Source organism: Ixodes scapularis, unplaced genomic scaffold (genome assembly GCF_016920785.2).
Source record: "Ixodes scapularis isolate PalLabHiFi unplaced genomic scaffold, ASM1692078v2 PGA_scaffold0__279_contigs__length_252992795, whole genome shotgun sequence".
NCBI lineage: Eukaryota > Metazoa > Arthropoda > Arachnida > Ixodida > Ixodidae > Ixodes > Ixodes scapularis.
Window position 1 is genome coordinate 69439090 of NW_024609835.1, and position 20784 is coordinate 69459873.

The 20784-nt window shown below is 48.4% G+C and overlaps 1 protein-coding gene across 1 annotated transcript in view; it reads right to left on the reverse strand.

Moving 5' to 3' along the window:
- The window catches only part of LOC8043725 (atrial natriuretic peptide receptor 2), a 122721-nt gene extending 102729 nt beyond the window's left edge, over positions 1 to 19992 (reverse strand). The window contains exon 1 of the mRNA XM_040215781.3: positions 19888 to 19992. Coding sequence (XP_040071715.2) covers positions 19888 to 19992 — 105 coding nt within the window. The remainder of the gene's footprint in view (positions 1 to 19887) is intronic.
- Positions 19993 to 20784: the final 792 nt, after the last annotated feature.

A 20784-nucleotide genomic window follows, 5' to 3' on the forward strand; every position in this document is an offset into this window, starting at 1 on the left:
TGATTAGGAAGCCAGCGTCGGGGTCTCGGTGAGACGCGCACAAAGTAATGCAATCAGCTCTGTGGTCTCAAGTGCCCTCTCAGACCAGGTCGACATGTGCGCCGACTCCTTTAGCCCTGTCCACGTACGAAAGCCAGGGGTGGAAAACATAGAAATTATGGTAAATGAAAGAAATGGCTAATTTTATAGTGCACAGGCAGAGACATTTGAATTAAATTTAATTTCATTAGTGTTGAATTAGAAATGAATTATTTTCAGAATTCTACCGCCAAAGTATCTATTGTGTGTATATACCTTTGACCGAACATCTCGCGCTAACCGAGATACAAACCCCATGCGCTGCGTGTTTTGTTGACTGGCTTTTTTTCGGTTTTACTACTAGTTCAAGGGAGAAATTTCTAATTGAAAGGCCTTTATATCCAAGCTTGGACTTAACTTTTCAAAGACCGAAACCGCGTCGACGCCAGTATCCTCTAGTCCACGCCAAGGAAAATATGTTAAGCCCATAACAGTGTTCTATTTTTAATGCAACATGTGGCACTTACATAGCGCGACACAGCTGTAGACCAGTGTCCGACGTCCTGGACCCCATCGATAAAAATAGGAAATAAAATTCTCAAACGCAGGCCCTATATGAAGAGGGGCTGCGCATAAAACAGGATTTTCGCTTTTTACAGCAGTCTTGGCATCGTTGTTGTTCTTGAAGCTTCGTGACTCTGGATTTCTGACGTTCTTGCACTACAATATGTTCCAGGCTTTATAAACAAACAACGGAGTCTTCAAAAAAGCGCTTGTCATGGCGTTATAAACGCAAATATAAAAAAAAAAACATGTCGGCCCACATGGAGCAGAGCAGACACTGGTCTATAGCGTGAACAGATTGGTGCTTTCTTGCCTTTTCTTATACACGATCGTGAGGCAGATCAGCTTGAAATAAATCGGTAAATTAAAAGGTACGATATTCTATATGTGCTGTTGTACGCAGTTAGAAAGCTTTTACATTTCAGTTTCATACAGATTTTCCAATCTCAGAGTCAACTGGAAACCAAATACAGAAAATACAACTACTCAAACATACAACTGCGCAGTCATTCCGTGCATCCACAAGCAACGCGTGGGGTACAAAACTATATACTTTCTTGCTGCTTAAACAGTCTCAAAATGCAGTTACAAAAAGATGTCACAGATGGGCTGACGACTTCGCTAGATACAAAACAACAAACTATTTCTGTGCGAACGTGCATTCCGCAGGGCGGGCACGAAGATTAAAGTATGTACAATCCTGTAACCAATTTCTACCTGAGCCTTTTTTGTCGGCCACAAAAAGTTGGGCGCCAGCCGATCACCCAAACGGCCAATGAGATTGACAGCTCCAGTGCTCAGATTGCTTGGCTGGGAGAGCAGAGACAGCGAAAAAACTTCAAAAAAGGCGCATCGACTCGGATGGTGCGCGCGACCCCCGAGAGATGGCGAAGAGGCGCATCCGTCACACGAACCGGACGCTCGAATAAATTTTACTTTTAAGGAGGTTTATCCGGAAAATGTAAAAAGGCATCGGAGATTTAAAAAAAAACTTGCCTTGGTCGTTGTGATAAAGCCGGGAAGCACAGAATCTACCGTGCGTGCATTATGCGGGCGTTATGATTTGCAATGCTTGGTTGCGGGAAACTTTGAGCGGTTTCGGATGCGCTGCTCACACGACGCTCTTGAGATCTCCGGGTTCATAAGAGTGATGAAGAGGAGATTAACTAAATTGTCTTAGGAGTAGAGTGCGTGAAGAGCATGTTTTAATATAAAGTTTTTTGTTTATGTGCTCTGCGTCTTGGAAGGGTCCGGGTAGGGGTTTGAATTCTTGGTGCTATTGGATTATCAGGAGCCCCTCGTTGTAAATTATAAGTGAAAGGGCAACTCAGGTCAATACTTTTGAATTTAGGGTTACCATCGTTTTCAGCTAAACCAGTGTCTTGAATTACAATGTATTATTTTGTTTTCGACATTGTGTCTGGTGTTACAAATATTACGCCTCAAAAATTAATTTCGGGCGCACGCCCGAAATCATACTTCCAGCCGGAATTGGGTTTTGCCGCATAAGCCAAACCCAGACTATCTTTTAGAGGGACGGGAACACTAATCAGAAGCCGCACGGCCACGACGTGACGTCTCAAAGGTGCTGTGGTACGCCGTACAACCAATCAACCGCAGCTCCACCGCGACGTGACGTCACAAGGGTGCTGCTCCATGGTTGCTGGGCTAAGAGATAATCTGCTTGCCGCTGGCTAAAGAGCAGCTGGCCGTATCTTTAAAATCGGTTTTAGTGCAGCGCGGCCTCTCTTAATCGGAATATTTCGGTTCTAATCATATTTCGTGCCAATAAAGCAATACCACTTATTTGTTTCGGTTTCGTTTTTGGCCAGAGTTGCCCTCGAAGTAATCGCGAGGAGAGGAGGCTTATCACGCCCTTCATCACTGCGGTGAGCAAGTTCTGCATCTTGCGTAGGAGTTCAGGTGAGGTGAGAACCACGCCGAGCTCTGATTGGTTTTGATTCAAAGGATAATGGGTAGACCCCAGTGCTAGATGCCTTGAGGTCTACCCGCTAATTTTTTAATCAGGCAATAAGAGCTCGGCGTTCTCACATCATCGCAATTCCTGTAAAAGAAGCAGACGAACTGGCAGTCAGCATCGACTTTTGTTCGAAGTTCTGACGTATTATGCCCGTTACGCTTTCACTTGGTATACCTTATGAACTTATAAATTCGCCCCCTTGGATGTCGTGACTTCATGTAGGGAGCTGCGCTTTGTCTGGAATTAGCTGCGCGCGCAGACGGTCGCCTGCGGACTAGATATGCTGGACTAAGTATTCGCCGCCGAAAGTCGCCGGCGGTTTACTCTCCGTTTGAATTTAGGTCCCACCGCATTCGGCACTCAATTCATTTATTCATTCATTCATGTTTAGGGGGCCACAAACAGCATGACGTCTTTTTAGTGGTGCACTTTCTAGATTAGTATGTAAAAGCACAACAAAAATATAAATAGGAAGATACACTTTAGAACAACACAACAAAATCGACAGAATTTCTTAATCTACGCGCGTCATAAAAAATATCAAGGCTACTATTTGCAACAATCTATTCACAATGGCTATACGTTAATTAAAGCCATGTCTTTGTTTCTCCTTTATGCTATTCAGTAGGATAAGACATTGTATGCGATCTACAAGAAATCCGAGGAACGCGTAAGTAAATGCAACTAAGTAATACACATAAATCAATTATTCCATTCGCGAACCTGCGCAGAAACTTCAAATCATGTCGCATTCTTATTTTATGGAATGTATTCACTTTCATCAGTCTGCATATTTTATCATAACCGTAGTAGTAGTCTAAATAAAAGTAGCAGTCACAAAGTACACGAATAAATTTTGTTTGAGCACGCTCGATGATACATGAATTTGTAACTCCAATACAATTTCAGACCACCAAGGGGTATTCAATACGACTACGCACGAGTGAGCAAAACAAACGTAAAAAGCGAAGTGAATTAAAAAAATTGCATGTTACGCGTATAATGGCTCCCAAAACTTTAAAAGATGCATTCGTTATAACAATGACATGATGATTGAATTTAAATGCAGGATTCAAATACACTCCCGAACCTCGAATCACAGGAGCACGAGCAATAGCGTTGCCGTCTAGCGTATAAGAAAAGGTCACAGTAATTAGCTTTCTCAAAAATGACATACTTTATGTCTCCGCTTCATTCAAAACAAGGTCTTTCAGAGATCACCTCGCCGAAATTCAATTTTTATCACACTGTAGACGGTCACAGTCCTTTACGCTATTAACCACACTAAACAACTTAATGTTGTCAGCGAATAACAGTAATTGCACATGTTTAATGGCGGAAGATGTATCGTTTACGAAAACTAAAAAGAACAAGGGACCAAGATTGCTGCTTTGTTGAACACCCGGTGAAGATAAAAAGGGAGCAGATAAGCAGCTCGACACTCGCAAAAAATTTACCCGATGAGATAAATAACCTTCGAAAAGCCGATCGTTCTTATAACACAGACCGTAGTTGCACAGCTTTCTCAAAAGTAGCTGATGATTTAGTTTATCGAATGCTTTAGTCATATCGAAGAACACGACATCTGCTTGGCTTTAGCTACGTACAAAGGGTACGATATAATTCAAGAAGGAGCACAGGTTAGTCTCCGGAGATCGGCCTTTCATCAAACCGTGCTGTTCTGAAATAATCTTATGACTAAAATGTGTATAAAGCCGATTGGACAAAACAATTTCGAAAATTTTTGTTTGTTAAACTACAAGGTACAGGGACAGGTCGATAATTAGTAACCGCCGAACGGTCACCCGATTTATGCAACGAAACTACGATAGATCGTCTCCAAGCGGCAGGAAACCTTTTCGACTCACTTGACAAATTAAAGATGTGAAGCAACACTGGACAAAGTAGTTCAGCACAACCCTTTACAATAAAATTTGGAATTCCATCCCCTCCTGCAAACAACTTCGGTTACAATATTCTAATAGCCTTTAATACTACACCTTCATTTATTTCAACGATAAGACGAAAAAAATATATATGCAGTTTGTATCCGAGCATGGCGACGGGCAATCCTCAGTATTGAAACAAGAGCTAAAATGCTTAGCGAAAAAATTCGATACATGAACCAGATCTTAATAAAAATCCTCGACATTTTGCAGTGTGTTAGTGGCAACATTATCTTACGTGCTGTCCTTGACATATTTCCATACGCACTGCGGCCGTGTGCGCAATGATTGCTCCATAATGTTATCGCGCTCTCGCTTACCTTGCTCAAACAATCTTTTCGCCAATGATCAACACTGACTATAAATTGTATACCAATCTGATAATTCAGTTTCCTGATAAAGACGATGAAAGTATAGTTTGTGTCTTAACCACTGTCCAAGTTGCTTTGAGAACCATGGGGGATAGTTAACTTCCGAGATACCCTAGCTCTTTGGTATAAACAGTTCTTTGCTTTCCTATTCGATGGAGTCAATCAATAGGCAGTGCCAAAAGTGCATCGTCACGTCACTCATTGCTTTTATACGTTTGCTACCGCCGACTAAACCAACCACGCACAATGAAGGCGCCGCGTTCCTACGCTTTTTTCTTGCGATGACTACATAGCTCGTCATATGAAAGCAACAAAAAAATTGAACTGGCGCCGGGACGTTGCAGTTCACAGACAGACTGCTTAATTGACTTCATGCGATCGCAGTGCCGGCTTTGATTTGATTTATGCATAATTATGTTGGACTGAGTATGAGTCATAGCCGACTTTGCCTGCGGACGAACTAAGTACGCTGGACTCGCCACAGACGCTTGCCAGCGAACCAAATATACTGAACTATGTATAATTCTCCTCCGACGGTTTTCTGCGGAATAAGTATGAATGACTGCCAACGGTCGCCTGCAGACCAAGTATACACTCGACTATGTATGAATTCCCGCCAATGGTCGCTGGTGGGTTAAGTATACTCCGCACTAAGTATGACTCGCCACCGGCTGTCACCCGCGGACTAATTACGCTGGTCTAAGTATGACTCGGCGTCGACGGTCGACTAGGGACTAAGGTAAAGCATCACTCACTTCCGATGGGAGCGTGCGGACTAAAGGTTTTTTTTTTACTCCGACGTTGAGAGCAGCGAACGTAGCGTAGCGCAGAACGTGGGGCTTCCATTGACGAAAATAATCCCTGGAGAAGGGGAACAAGAGGGACAAAGGACAAACACAAATCTCCAAACGCAGGTAGATGACTGGTGAGCGACCGAAAAAATCCGCCTGGTCCGGGTATCGAACCCGGGACCTCTCCATTACAAATGGAGCGCTCTACCAACTGAGCTAACCAGGAGTTAGACGTCAGTAGAGCAAAAGGGTTTTTTTTTTCAGCTGCCACCAGTCTAACACCGACAAGGGTGAAGCTTGCAATTTAATGTTATAATTATAATGCAATTAAATGCAAAGAACAAGCGAGCTGGACAAGAGTTCTTGCTCGCCGGCGTCCGCCGGCGAGCAAGAACTCGATATCTGCGACCAATCGGTATACGTATGCGCTGCGCTACGCCGAGTTTGCTGCGTTCGAAGTCGAAGTACAACAGAGGCTTAACTATATGCTGGATTAATTATCACTTGCCGTGGACAATCGCGTGTTACCGCAGGCGACAGTCGGCGGCGAATCGTACTTAACTCAGTTCCTTGCGCTTTCGTTCATCTCGTACTTGTGGCGCCAAGCCAAAGATGTCGGACTCCAGATCCCATAGTCTGGGGTTCGATTCCCGCTGAGCTCCGTGGTGAATCTTCCTTGTTTCGACTGTGTGCTCTTATATGTTATAATCATGTATAAATTGTTGTCTAATTATGCACCCAATAAACTGGGGATGCCTGTCCTTATGTTCACGTGGCCTGCGTGTTCGTTCGTCACACTCGAGCATTACATTTTTTCATGAAATTCAGCGCGTAAACGCATCATATGTTAAAACTCCTCCTATGTGAGGCGAGCCCTTGCGCAATTCAATGGGCTACGTCGTTCACGTCCATCTATCCATACGAATAAAATAATCCATGCCTTTTTTTAGTTTCGGTCCTGTGGCTGAGACCTGCAACACTCTTGATCTGTTTTCTTCACGTGAAAGAAGCAACAACCACAACAAAGTAAGAAGAAACAATAGAGAGTTTTAGAATAGCGCACGCTAAAGTTTTGCGTACGCGAAGAATAGCGTACGCATGCGCCGAACGCTATTTACGTTTTGCGCTTTGCGTACGCTGTTTTCGGAAATTGCTTGCGTACGCAAAGAGTCTTTGCGCTCCTCCAAGGAGGATTTGTGATGAGAAGTTGGTTAAAGCCAAACGAACAAAGTTAAAAAAATAGCGGCTCCCAGGACCATGTTTGCGCCCGCTTAAGCGGCATCGCTAGTCCGACGTCGGCGGTATCCTCGCGACTGCGATTTTCAATGCCGGACGACATCACTCGGTTTGGCAACGATCACCGGCAACTTGATGCATGAGACGCGCTAACATTTCTCGGCGAAGGTACGATATGCGAACGTCGGTACACGAGCGGTAGCACTCAGTTCATCGAACGACGGTTCATTAACAGATTGTTATATTGATATGCGGTGTTTCAACAACAGATTGTTTCACCGACAAATAGTGTCATCAACAGCTCAGATTAGCTTTTTTTCCGTGATAAGCTGCATAAGAGGGTCGGACAGGTGGGCTAATACTTTTGTAATGAGTTGCCGCAGACTGTCGCCGCGTAGCGGCGTGAACGCAGGTCGGCGGGGTGGGGGTGGGGGGGGGGGGGGGGGGGGGGGGAGTACGAGCATCAACACAGCAGTACACTAACCCGGTTATTAATTATGAGCTCTGCATTGCAGCCTTTTATACTCGTCGTTTTGAAGGTACGAAATTTCTCGGTGACCACCTATGCAATAAATAATATTGCCATCATGTGAGTTTTTTCTTCAGAAATGTCATACCTTTGAAAGTATTTTGAACGTCCCAGGGGATGAATCTCATAGTAAAAAGTAAACACTCATGCGATAATGTTTTTAAAGCCAATAAAACACGCCGCTTCACTGCAGTTCCATGTTACGTGTTTGCTTCCCCGCGCGAACGTCGTCGACAATTTTTTATCGTAGTATTTGTTTTTCTATTTGTGCTGTTTGGGTGTGACTGCAATTGTGGTCTTGAAAAAATCTATGCAGAGGAGGTATTTACTCAGCTGGAAGCGATGCTTGACCAACAGAGAAATCGCCTTTCGATCAACTCGAATGCAGTCAAAGCCGCGACTTGCGGCAGGTGTTAAGTGCACGGAGCTACGCCGCGGTGAGCTCGAAAATTTCTAGAGCTCGTTCCAGCGCACCACTCGGAGGGAAGTTTCGCCAGGAACCGCTGTATATGTAACCCTCAAAATAAAGGATAGCTTTCTTTTAATTTTTTTTTGTCGTTTGGGTAAAATTCTAGGTTGCAGATATACGCACTTTCAGTCATATTGCCGCGCGCGCAGCTGGCCAAGTAGGCAGCGCGCGCGTGGCCTAACGATTATCGCGCTTGCCTCCCACGCGAAAAGCTAGGGTTCGAATCCTGGGAGTGACGTGTCTTTTGTTTATTCCTGCAATTTAGTGTTCTGGAGAATTCGAGAATCTAATTGCTTGTTCCAGGCCCGAATGTTCTACGCGTCGAAGTTTCTACGCTGATTATTCCAGAAGACCACTCATGTATATAAGGGGCTCCGCGTGGCGAGCCAGAGTCAGTTTCGCCCCAGCGTTCGACTGTGCTGCTACGCCGACTTCGACGCTCGGTTATTATCTTTTGTACCCTTTTATTTTTGGCACAAGTTCGCCACATTAAACGTTTATTTATTCTTGTTTATTTTCTGTTTTTTTTGGTCACCACCCGTGACATTTTGGTGGAGGTGCGGGGTCCCGCATGTCCGTGCAGCGCAGCCCTCCGAGTTCCCGCAGTGCAAGTCCGGACCCAGCCTCCCGAGGACCGAGCGAAGACCAGATCGAGATCCGATCCAGTCGCCGCGCTTAAGGTCTACCCCCGGAACACGGACTTCTGCCACCCCGGACCAGGCAGCCAACGAGGCCGACGATGGCCAACCAGTCACAAGCCCCCGCCGCTTCTACCGTCATCTACATGCCCGTCGCACCGCGGACGGCTGCCCCCTTCCACGGTGAACTCTACGAAGACGTAGAAGACTGGCTCCTGCAGTACGACCGAGTGGCCCGCCACAACGGATGGACTGATGAGCAGCGCCTCCAGAACATCTACTTCTCACTGGAGGGAACGGCAAGGCAGTGGTATGAAAATCACGAAGTCGCCTTGACCACGTGGGAAGTTTGTAAGAACGAATTGAAGAAAACATTTGTCAGTCAACACCGACGTGAGCGCGCCGAAGACCTGCTTCGAGGGAGAAACCAGGCACCCAAGGAAAGCGTGACATCTTTCACTGAAGACGTCCTCCGCCTGTTCGCCCGCGCCGACCCGCAGACCACAGATGAAAAGAAGCTGCGGGTACTCATGCGAGGTGTCCGGGATGACATTATCGGCGGCCTTGTCCGTAACCCTCCGTCGACGGTGGAAAGCTTCATCTCGGAGGCAACCAACCTTGAAAGGGCGCTCCCCGCAAGGGCGAGCCATTACGAGCGGTATAATGGCGTCACCGTGATTTCACCATCTACCTGCAGCATCAGTTCCGGCAACTCTGACCCCACTGCGATCCGTGAGATGGTCAGAGACATTGTCCGCGAAGAGCTGAGGAAGTTGGTGCCGGCAGCAGAACGACCAGCTGCGCTCCCACTCACCGAGCTCGTTAAAGAAGAAGTGCAGCGTGCCATTCAACCGGAGTCTCCTGTCGACATCGCTGAACCAGAAGAACCGGTGGTAACCTACGCTTCAGTAGCCCGACGACCACCACCGGCTGCTCACCAATACACGCCGCCACCTCGACGAGACGCCCCAACGCCACACTACCTCCGACGACAAGAGCGGGTCCCGTACGTCCGTCCGGAACAGCCCGCACCCAGAAAAACAGACGTGTGGAGGACGCCCGATCGACGCCCCCTGTGCTTCCACTGCGGGGAAGCAGACCACACTTACCGCCGATGCCCGTACCGACGACTCGGGTTGCGCGGGTTCCACCCGAACGACCCGCGGCCACGTTATGGTGAACGCCCTCGGGAAATCGACGAGTACCTGCGACGACCTCAGTCCCCTGAGCCAGCGTCCCGCCGAGAGTTCCGGTCACCGTCGCCACGACGTCCAGCCTCGCCGATGCACCGACCCCGACGTGAAAGCCTGTCGCCCCTCGCTCCACGCCGGGGAAACTAGGCGCGGCAACCCCTGGAGGTGGAGTTGCCGAAGACGACCGACGTAAAGAGCCTCCAAGAACGCCGGAGCGCTCCCACTCTCTCGACGGTACGCATCACAACGACGTCCCTGCATCGGTGTCCAACAACCTACACATCATTATCGACGGCCACGACGCATCGGCACTCGTGGACACCGGAGCAGACTACTCAGTCTTGAGTGGGAGGCTCTCTCGCCGCCTGCGAAAAGTGACAACGCCGTGGGAAGGCCCTCAAATACGAACCGCCGGTGGGCACCTCATCACACCAGTCGGGCGATGCACTGGTCGCGTCGAGATCCACGGTGAGACGTGCCCTGTGAAGTTCGTCGTTCTGCAAGACTGTTCCAGGGACGTTATCCTCGGAATGGACTTCCTCTGCGAGTATGGCGCCGTCATCGACCTCGGAGCAAACCGGTTAACGCTACGAAAACCTGTTTCGCCACCGGAGGAACCCATAGCGACGTCGTCTGCGGTCCGAGTCCTCGCAAGCCACGTGAACTTACCGCCGCGGTCGAGTGTTTTCGTACCCGTCGGGATCACCGAAGCTTTCTGCGGCGAAGTTCTGCTCGAAGGAAGCCTCCAGTTGCTTCTTGGAAGAGGAATAGGCGTCGCAAGAGGGGTTGCTGAACTTCAGAATGGCCGCACTGTGGTCCTCGTGACGAACTTCGAAATGAAGCGCAACACCTCACGAAAGGTACAGCCGTGGGCCAGGTCGAGGAACTCCGAAACTCCGCCGCTATCGCCGCCATTACTGACGAATCCTCGCCAGCTCAGCAAGACAGTACGTCGCCAGCGCAGCTCGACATTGACCCTAAGCTTCTGGGCCTGAAACGACGACAGCTCAGTGACCTCCTCACCGAATACCGAGACTGCTTTGCCACGTCGTCAAAGGTGCGCCAAACCACCGTTGCGAAGCACCGCATCGTTACCGAGGACGACGCGCGGCCTGTGCATCGGTCACCGTACAGAGTCTCCGCTAAAGAAAGGGAAGTGATCCAGGAGCAAGTTCAAGAGATGCTGAACGACGACCAGGGTTGTAAAAGTTACTTTAAAAATGTACCTAAGATACAGTTACAGTTACTCCTACGAGAATGTACTTAGGTACGCACCTAGGTACTTGCTTAAAGATGTACCTAGGTACAGTTACTTTAAAGATGCTGTCTTTATTTATCTTCCCCGAATTTGTAAAAATATATTGGAAGTAGAGCTTTTTATACTAAGGATACACTAAAAAACGAGTTCGATAAATGTGCTTTATTGGTGTCAATGCGATGTCCACGTCGGTGTTGAGTACTCACGTGCCTTGTCCCCACACTCCAATTGGTTCACCGAGGCCACAGCTTCCACTGTTTACCATGTCACGCCGAAACCGCCGAAACTCGCTTATTGACGTTCTTGCCCTCAGAGCCGGTGCTGACGCCGACGGGTCCAGAAGACGTCGCCCGCATGAAGACACGCATGAGTCGAGTGCATATGCACCTAACCTTTGCGACGACCACCGAAAGGCTTCAAGCTTCCTCGTTTTATTTTTTCTTTCGTTAGTCAGCAAAAAATGAGGTTTTTTTTTTTTTTTTTTTTTTCGGCACTCTTTTAATTTTGATAACTGCAAAATTTAAGTCCGATTTATTGAGTGTAAACTGTATGATATATACAATGTTACATCGCTTTACGATTGTAATTATAATTTATTTGTAATCATATTTTATATTGCATTTATGGCAGAGCAGTGCCGCCACCAGGACAAGATACGGGCAACAGAAACTGCGCACATCGTTCAAGTTATCTCCTCCCTTGTATGGTAGTCAGAGGAGCTTCAAGCACGCAATGAAGTCGATTTCGGTTTGAGATGAAGGAAGCAGGTCGCTATTTTTCCTAAACGGAGTTCCGAAGCGATTAAATAAATTGGTGTCGCTAGAACCGCATCGCTAATTCACCGTTCGCTCAAATGAACACCTACATTCACTAAGTCACGTGGTTCGATGAAATATCATAGGCGGGGCTTCGTTCGCAAAAACGTCGTTCGATCAAGTCAGTGCCTCCAATGCCGTACCCAACTCAATATTAATCACGGCACATGGTAGTGGGTTAATACTTCAAGATTTATAGTTTCTACCATTTTGACGAAGTGAATAGAAAAGTACTTGTAAAAAGTTGCTTCACTTAGTTACAAGTTACTGGAGAATGTACCTAAGATACAAATACAGATACCGAGAAATTAAAGTACCCAGGTTTGTACCTCAGGTACAACAAAAGTACCTAGATACCGATTTCCAGTTACTTGTACCTAGGTACATTACAGCCCTGACGACGACATAATCCAACCTTCAAGCAGACCCTGGGCCTCTCCAGTCGTACTGGTTAAGAAGAAGGACGGAACACTTAGGTTCTGCGTGGACTACCGGCAACTGAACGCGGTGACGAAGAAAGACGTCTATCCACTCCCCCGCATCGACGACACGTTAGACCGGCTGCGCCACTCCCGATACTTTTCATCGATGGATCTGAAGAGCGGCTACTGGCAGATCGAAGTCGACGAACGGGACCGAGAGAAGACAGCTTTCGTCACGCCGGATGGGCTGTACGAGTTCAAGGTGATGCCCTTCGGACTGTGCACGGCGCCAGCAACTTTCCAGCGTGTCATGGACACCGTACTGGCAGGACTGAAGTGGCAGAGCTGTCTCGTCTACCTCGACGACCTCGTAGTGTTTTCCAGCGACTTCGACGAGCACCTGCGACGACTACAAGCTGTTCTCCAAGCCATACGAACCGCCGGACTCACCCTGAAGCCGTCAAAGTGTCGGTTCGCCTATGACCAGCTGAAGTTCCTAGGTCACGTGGTCAGTAATGAAGGCGTTCGCCCCGACCCAGAGAAGACTCGCGCCGTCGCAGCATTTCCAGCGCCGACGGACAAGAAGGCCGTGCGAAGGTTCCTTGGGCTATGTGCCTACTATCGGCGCTTCGTTCGACACTTCGCAAGGATTTCCGCACCGCTCACAAGCCTCACGAAGGACGCCGAGCAGTTCGAATGGGCCGAGGAGCAGCAGCAGGCATTTGACGAGCTGAAGCGACGACTGCAGGCGCCTGCTGTTCTTGGACATTTCGACCAGGATGCGGAAACCGAGATTCACACGGACGCAAGTAACGCAGGACTTGGCGCGGTACTGGTTCAAGTACAAGAGGGCACCGAGCGAGTCATCGCCTACGCAAGTCGGACATTGTCCAAGGCGGAGCGAAATTACTCCACGACTGAAAAAGAATGCCTTGCGGTCGTCTGGGCGATCACGAAGTTTCGTCCGTACTTATACGGAAGCCCGTTCCGCGTAGTCACGGACCACCATTCGCTCTGCTGGCTTGCGAACATCAAGGACCCGTCAGGACGCCTTGCGCGATGGAGCCTCCGACTACAAGAGTTCAACATGACCGTAGTCTACAAGTCGGGCCGCAAGCACAGCGACGCCGACTGCCTGTCCAGAGCTCCCGTCGAAACACCCTCCGACAGCAGCGACGACGATGACGACGAGTGTTTCCTGGGCGCAGTGAACAGCGACGACATGGCCCGACGTCAACGAGACGATCCTGAGCTGCGTGCACTAATAGAGCACCTGGAAGGGCGTGGGAGTGCCATACCACGCGTTTTTTCACGAGCCCTGCCGACCTTCGCCATTAGACAAGGAGTTCTCTAAAAAGAGAACTTCGGCAACAACAACTCCACGTGGCTGGTGGTAATCCCGACCGGCCTTCGAGAGGAGATCTTCCAAGCCTGCCACGACGACCCGACGTCCGGACACCTTGGTTACAGCCGAACTCTGGCCCGTATTCGTGAAAAGTATTACTGGCCCAAGCTCTCCAAAACCGTCCACCTATACACACGATCATGCCATGAATGCCAGCGACGAAAGAAACCTCCAACGAGGCCGGCCGGACTCTTGCAGTCAATTCCTCCGCCAACGGCACCTTTCCAGCAGATCGGAATGGATCTACTTGGCCCTTTTCCGCCGTCGACGTCAGGAAATCGCTGGATCATCGTCGCCACAGATTATCTCACGCGGTGCGCCGAAACGAAAGCCCTTCCTTTCGGAACTGCTGCGGAAGTTGCCAAGTTTTTCATTGAATTCATTGTCCTCCGGCACGGCGCTCCCGAAGTCCTGATCTCAGACCGTGGATCCTCGTTCATGGCCCAGCTGACACAAGAAGTCCTTCGTCTCAGCCACACCAGCCATCGTCGCACCACGGCGTACCACCCTCAGACCAACGGGCTGACGGAAACACTCAACAAGACCATCGCCGACATGATTTCCATGTACGTCGACGTGGAGCACAAGACATGGGACGAGGTGTTGCCGTATGTCACCTTTGCCTACAACACGGCCGTACAAGAAACCACCGGAGTGACACCCTTTCAACTGGTGCATGGGCGCAAGGTAACGACAATGCTGGACGCTATGTTACCCCACGAACCGGCTGTCGACGCAAGCGACGACGCCCAGGTGGTTGCCCAAAGGGCAGAAGAAGTCCGTCAGCTCGCCAGACTCCGGATTCAAGCCCAACAACGTATCGACACTGGCCGCTACAGCCTTCGTCGTCGGGACGTCCACTTCCAGCCCGGAGACAGGGTGTGGGTGTGGACACCGATTCGCCGCCGCGGTCTCAGCGAGAAACTCCTGAAACGTTACTTTGGACCTTACAATGTGCTTCGTCGACTCGGGGACCTGAACTACGATGTGATGCCCGACGGAACAAGAACATCATCACGCCGCCCACCACGACCGGAAGTCGTCCACGTCGTGCGACTGAAGCCGTACTACGCTAGATAGGACTGTGGACCTTATATGTTCCAAAGGACTCTAGTCTACCGTTATTTTTATCTGTTTTGTTCTTGGGTTGCATCGGGTCGATGCACTTTTTAAAGCGGGGAGTAATGCTGCGCGCGCAGCTGGCCAAGTAGGCAGCGCGCGCGTGGCCTAACGATTATCGCGCTTGCCTCCCACGCGAAAAGCTAGGGTTCGAATCCTGGGAGTGACGTGTCTTTTGTTTATTCCTGCAATTTAGTGTTCTGGAGAATTCGAGAATCATGTTACTTGTTCCAGGCCCGAATGTTCTACGCGTCGAAGTTTCTACGCTGATTATTCCAGAAGACCACTCGTATATAAGGGGCTCCGCGTGGCGAGCCACAGTCAGTTTCGCCCCAGCGTTCGACTGTGCTGCTACGCCGACTTCGACGCCCGCGACGCTCTGTTATTATCTTTTGTACCCTTTTATTTTTGGCACAAGTTCGCCACATTAAACGTTTATTTATTCTTGTTTATTTTCTGTTTTTTTGGTCACCACCCGTGACAATATTTTAATGCTGTTCAGTCATTTACCCAGAAAACAATCACTCTCGGGGTGGAGACAACAGGACGTTGCAAACGACAGTTACATTGGCCACTGTACGATAGAAGCTACGGTTCAGACCGGCGTTCTAACATGGCTATACGCAGGTTGATCGATTTCACCGGAATGACTCAAGCGGTCTTAAACTATTTACTGTAAAGCTGAATGTCAACCTGCGACACTCCGCCCCCTCCGATCACGGCCCGACCAGCGGCATCAATGCCCAACAATTGGCGTCATCTCATATTGGTGTCGCACCACTGATACGCGAACACACGGTTGCATTGACGACAATTCCAATCTTCGTTCACAACGCACAACACTGCCATCGCGATGCTTCTGCTATGTTGCTAGCGCGCAGAAACACAAAACCACATTGATTGCCTGGTAGCACTCGGCAGCAGAAAACAAAACCGAACTCAGCAAAGACACGCAAGCACCCGGCAGCAAAACCTGCCTGCCTTGGACACAGTTACCGCGGTTTTCATAACGTCGTCAACGTTGACACGATAAAATGAGGTCGACACCTGATTCCGCAATACGGAGGCGTCCATCTAGCCCAGTGTACGTTGCGCTGCTGGCACTGCTCCGGAACTTCTCTGTTTTTAACGAATTCGTTCGCTCGTTTGACAAAATTAGTCATAGAAATGTCAAGGCAAACAAAATGGTCTGCACCTTTGGGCTGAGAGACGGAATGGCAAGCGGCCTTTGCCGCCCGCGGGATCTCTATTAACTAAATAACATTTATTAAACAACGCGCGTCGCGGAACCCTTTTCCCGTCTGCCTGGAGAAGGGGAAAAATATCTCGTTCCTCCCATCTTCTCATGTCGGCTTTGGAGCGCGTCACTAGAAGGGATGAAAACGCGCCTCTTTCAAAGTGTATGCTCTAATCCCCCCCCCCCCCCCCCCCCCCGCCGCCTCCCCTTTTCGTTCTTTCGACGCGCAGAACCCGCAAGTGGCACGGAATCATGGAAGCCGCGCGCTAAAGTGAAGAACTAAACAAAAAAAGGAGCATAGAAAAGGAAATGAACTCTCCAGATCAATATCAAGTGGGTGCAATTAGCGGAGAACTTAATCCCCTTCGCCTTCCAAGCATCCTGTGGTGCGCAGGCTGCGAAAGGCGGAATTCTCGACGCCTCTTCTAGACAAGATGAGCGGCAGAGAAAGAGAGCTCAACGCCTCTGTCGTGAATGGCACTAGCGTCCGCCTTCCGAGACAAAAGGCCTGCCTCCTATAGGTTTCGCCCGCGTTCCCGAATCTCGAAGCGGGCTGCTCGAAAATAGAGCCTGAGCGACGCCGTTCCGACACTTCGAAGAAAGGATCGGCGACGAGAAGGGAAGGAGACGACGAGAAGGAACCATCTTCGTGTCTCTTCTCCGCTCCGCCGGAAAAGGCTTTCTCTGCAAATCTCGTTACAGCGGCAAATTAGAAAACAGCCTGTCCCAACTCTCGCTCCGGGAGTCGGGGGCGCTGTAAACAGGAGTTTCTCAATGCGCTCGGCTCCCGTAGAGTGGAAGCCCAAAAGCGCCGCCGCCGCCGTCGTCGTCGTCGTCGTCGTCTTGGTTGGAGCAGACGCTTGTGGGGAGGTAGAGCCTTAGTCTAAAAAAGGGAGCAACGCAAACCATGGAAAGCGTTCGAAATATAATGGCGGAATCTTGGGGCGCAAATTGGTTGCTCGTGCGCATGCATAAACCAACGAGAAGGTTAACGGGTAGAGAGGCTAAGCCAAGGGTGGCGACTCTTCCAGACGATCGACGCGTTCTCCGCCTCCTCAGAACCTGGATTCCAAATAAATACATAAATAAAAACGCGTCCCATAAACCACGTGACCCCGAGCAAGTAGTTGGAAACACTCTGAAATCTAGGCATACTGGTGGGAATCGAGGACGCGACGTCGTCGAGGGCTGGCTTAGGCGGCCACGTAAGCCGATTGATCGGAGTAAACTTTTCGATCGAGACGTTTCGGGATCCTTGAATTTAGCGAGCAATGCCCTTGAAGGCGCGAAAGGAAACCGTGGTCTTGAGGTGTGGAGGCTTTCCGGGAACGGCGCTGTAAGCAATGACAGGATGGCTGTGATTGAGCTTGTCGAGTATACCTTTAACGCGAATTTTACTCTTCTTTCTGATGGAACTAAAGTTACGGAACTAGATCACTCTGCGATTCGTTCCTACTGGAACACGTGAAAATGGAGAAGGCAAAGAGTAACGGCCTCGTTACTCCATGAGAATCTCGCGTGATCGGAAATCGTTTACAAGTCGCACAGCCTCTTGCCAAAATGTGACGGTGAAATTCCTTAGATTTATTATAATATAACATAAATCATTTTCTCAATTTTTTTTTTTAAAGCAAAGAAAAAAGTGAAAGCCGTTTACAACTCCCTGTAACGCCGAATTGGAGCGCAGCTCTTGAGGGGGAGGAGGGAAGGGTACTGAGGGGAGGGTAGACCCCTCCTCCTCCTCCTCCTTCTCCTCCTCCTCCCCTCATTCTTTAATATGCTCCGGGGGAGTCACCTGACTTCGGGGGGAGGGGGTCACGTGACCTCAGGGAGGGGGCCACGTGACCTGGGGTCCACGTGATCTCGGGGGTCACGTGACCTTGGGAGGGATCACGTGACCTTGTGGTGACCTTGGGAGGGGTCACGTGACCTTGGGGTGACCTTGAGAGGGGTAACGTAACCTTGGGGGGTCACGTGTCCTGGGGGTCACGTGACCTTGGGGCGACCTTGGTTACGCCGACGGCGACGGCGACGGCGACGGCGACGACGACGGCGACGCCGACGCCGCTCAAGCCGGAAACGGGCGCCTAAGAGCTGCGCTCTAAAAGACAAAACACAACAACTTGGCTTTTGCTGCACGTGACACAAGCTTGGAGGTAAAGGTAAAACAGAGCAACAGTAAAAGGAAAGGGTATTCACTTCACGCCCTTTTACTCAGCTAATAGACGTAGACAAAAAACGCTAGGAATGGGGAATCTAGTGCACCTTCTTCTTATATCGCAGCAATCAGACTGTTTCACTGCCCAACTGAAACGTCGACGCACGAAGTCCGCAAGCAGGAAGTGGAACGTTATGAGCCCCGTCCTCCGTTCCTTAAGCTGTCAATGTCCACACCAAGGCATCTTTCCCGATCCCGCATGGAAGTCCTGCCTCCAGGGCCGATTGAAGCAGCGCGCACGACCCGAACCCCGGAGGCGCGAGGGAGTCCGCGCTCATCTAATTAGGTATTCGGGAGTCGCATAGTTTGTCGACGAAGGAGGCGACAGGATGATTGATCCTCCGAGGCCTTCGTGAAGTCGCGTCGCTCCCGCATTAAACGGCTCAGCGGCTCCGCGTGGACGCCTGCAGGGTTGATGCGATAATTTACAGGATGCCATAGTTGGAGTCCCACAACAGCCGAGGCCCGTTCATGCGTGGCGTGTGTTGAATCGAGTCACGTCGGCGAAGATCCTATACTATATTGTACTAGTCGAGCCTTCGAAGGAATATATATTTTATTCGGGCGGGTTGCATTTGCCGACGAAGACGAATAAACATAGCGACAAAATGCTAATGAGATGAATATAAAAATAAACTATATCATTGGCCTTTGAAACTACAGTGACAACGAAGGCGGGCTGGTAAATTGCATACATAAGTAAGATCTGAGACCCCCAAAAATGAAAAGAAGTATCATAAAAATGGACAGACACACCATATTTCACATTCGGCATGCGAAGATTCTTCTTTTTCAATTTGTGTAATTTCTTCTTGCTTTGATATCAGGTTATAGTCATATTCCTAGTAGGTGTTGCCGTCCTTCAACTACTACTTTATAGCAAAAACAAAAATGCGAGGTTCTTTTTCCTATGTACTACATTCCCGTATCGGCAGAAGGTATGCGATGCACTCACAATATAGCTAGGCTCTTCATGTAATAAGCATGAGTAGAAATTTTCCAGATTCGAGTTAATATCTCTGACCAACATATTGTCGTTATTATCCAAGGATTCGGTAGAAAGTTTCAAAATAAAAACTTCCGCATTACAAAAGACTGGTTATCTCTTTATTACCGGTGGCCTTTATATTAAAACAAAACATATTAATACGGTTTTTATTTCTTCAAATACCAGGTATACGTGTATATACGGAGATGCATTAATAAATTAAAGCGTAAATGCAGTGACCAGAGTTATCAATTAACTAGAAATACATGCACTCACATTTTGCTTTTGAAAATGTGAGGATGAAGCATACATCACTATGGACCCTTTTTTCTAATTATTTCATTTTCATCGTATTATTTCCACAGATGCCGACAGTCAGTATTTTGAAAAAAACATTTTTGTTTCCGGATTCAGCTTTAGACATAAAAAGTACAAAGCGAATACATAATATACCCCTCCCTCGCTGTACGACGCAAGATGTTCAGCCATATAATTAAGGGTGGAAGTCAGGGTTTAAGCTTTCGGTCAGCTAGTATTAGACTTAAAAATTGGAGGAGGTCACGAAGGCACAAGATCGTCGATGGAGACTTTGCTGTGGGGCGTAATAATTAAGTGAACGTTTTGCAACCAATGTTTCAAGAAAGACCTCGTTTTGTCAGAGCGATGTTGCTGTATGAACGTAAATTTACCTGAAGACTTCCTTTGGGGCAGTACTCTTTGACGAGGCAGCAGTGTGGAGGATCAATGCAGGCTCCGATGAAGCGAACAATATGATCGTGTTGAAGGTCCTTCATCTGAAATAAGAAACAAGAGTAGCTCGAATGTAGTGAACCTTGATCTTTGACATAATAACATAAAGTAATGGTGTTGTTTGTCAATCTGAAATTGAGCCTGCTATTGCATTAGTTGCTGTGTTTTCAGTAGAGTTGTGATGCCTGAGCAATCAAACTTCTAACAAATAAAAATAACTCACTGGACGTTTTGAAAGACAATTACTGCAAGTTCCTAGATCTTAAAAAAAAAAAGCAAACCGACCTGGTTTGTCCAGAGAACTAAAGACGGAATAGTTAAAAAAATCTAATTTTATGTTATGAAAAAGTCCAGTGCTGAGTTATGATAGCAGAACTGAAGGGTGGCATGTTCGCAATAATTTATAATTATTCGTTCATTACATAATACAGCAACGTATATATTTGTTCGGTTCATAAAAACCCTTCAATTCAACAAACATCACTACCCGTTTCCATAGAGCCCAGACTCCAGCCTGAGCGAAATAACAACCGTGACGTCCAACATGATCACGAGTATATTCGGGATAGTCACGAAAACACAATGCACAAGCTAGAATCTAACCTCCACGTTTACTAGTTTTCTGATTATATGACCTATGGCGTCACACACAGAACTCCGCATAAAGCTCAATGTTGCACGTAGGCGTTTCTTGAAATCTTTCTAATTACTCCGGTATGCGTTGCCTCCGCCTAGGAATGATATCAGGAAGAGAGTATAAAGTTGTTCCCGCACCAGGGGATTCGCGCTACTTGAAATGATTTATTATAAAAAATATAAAAAAAAGAATGGATTCA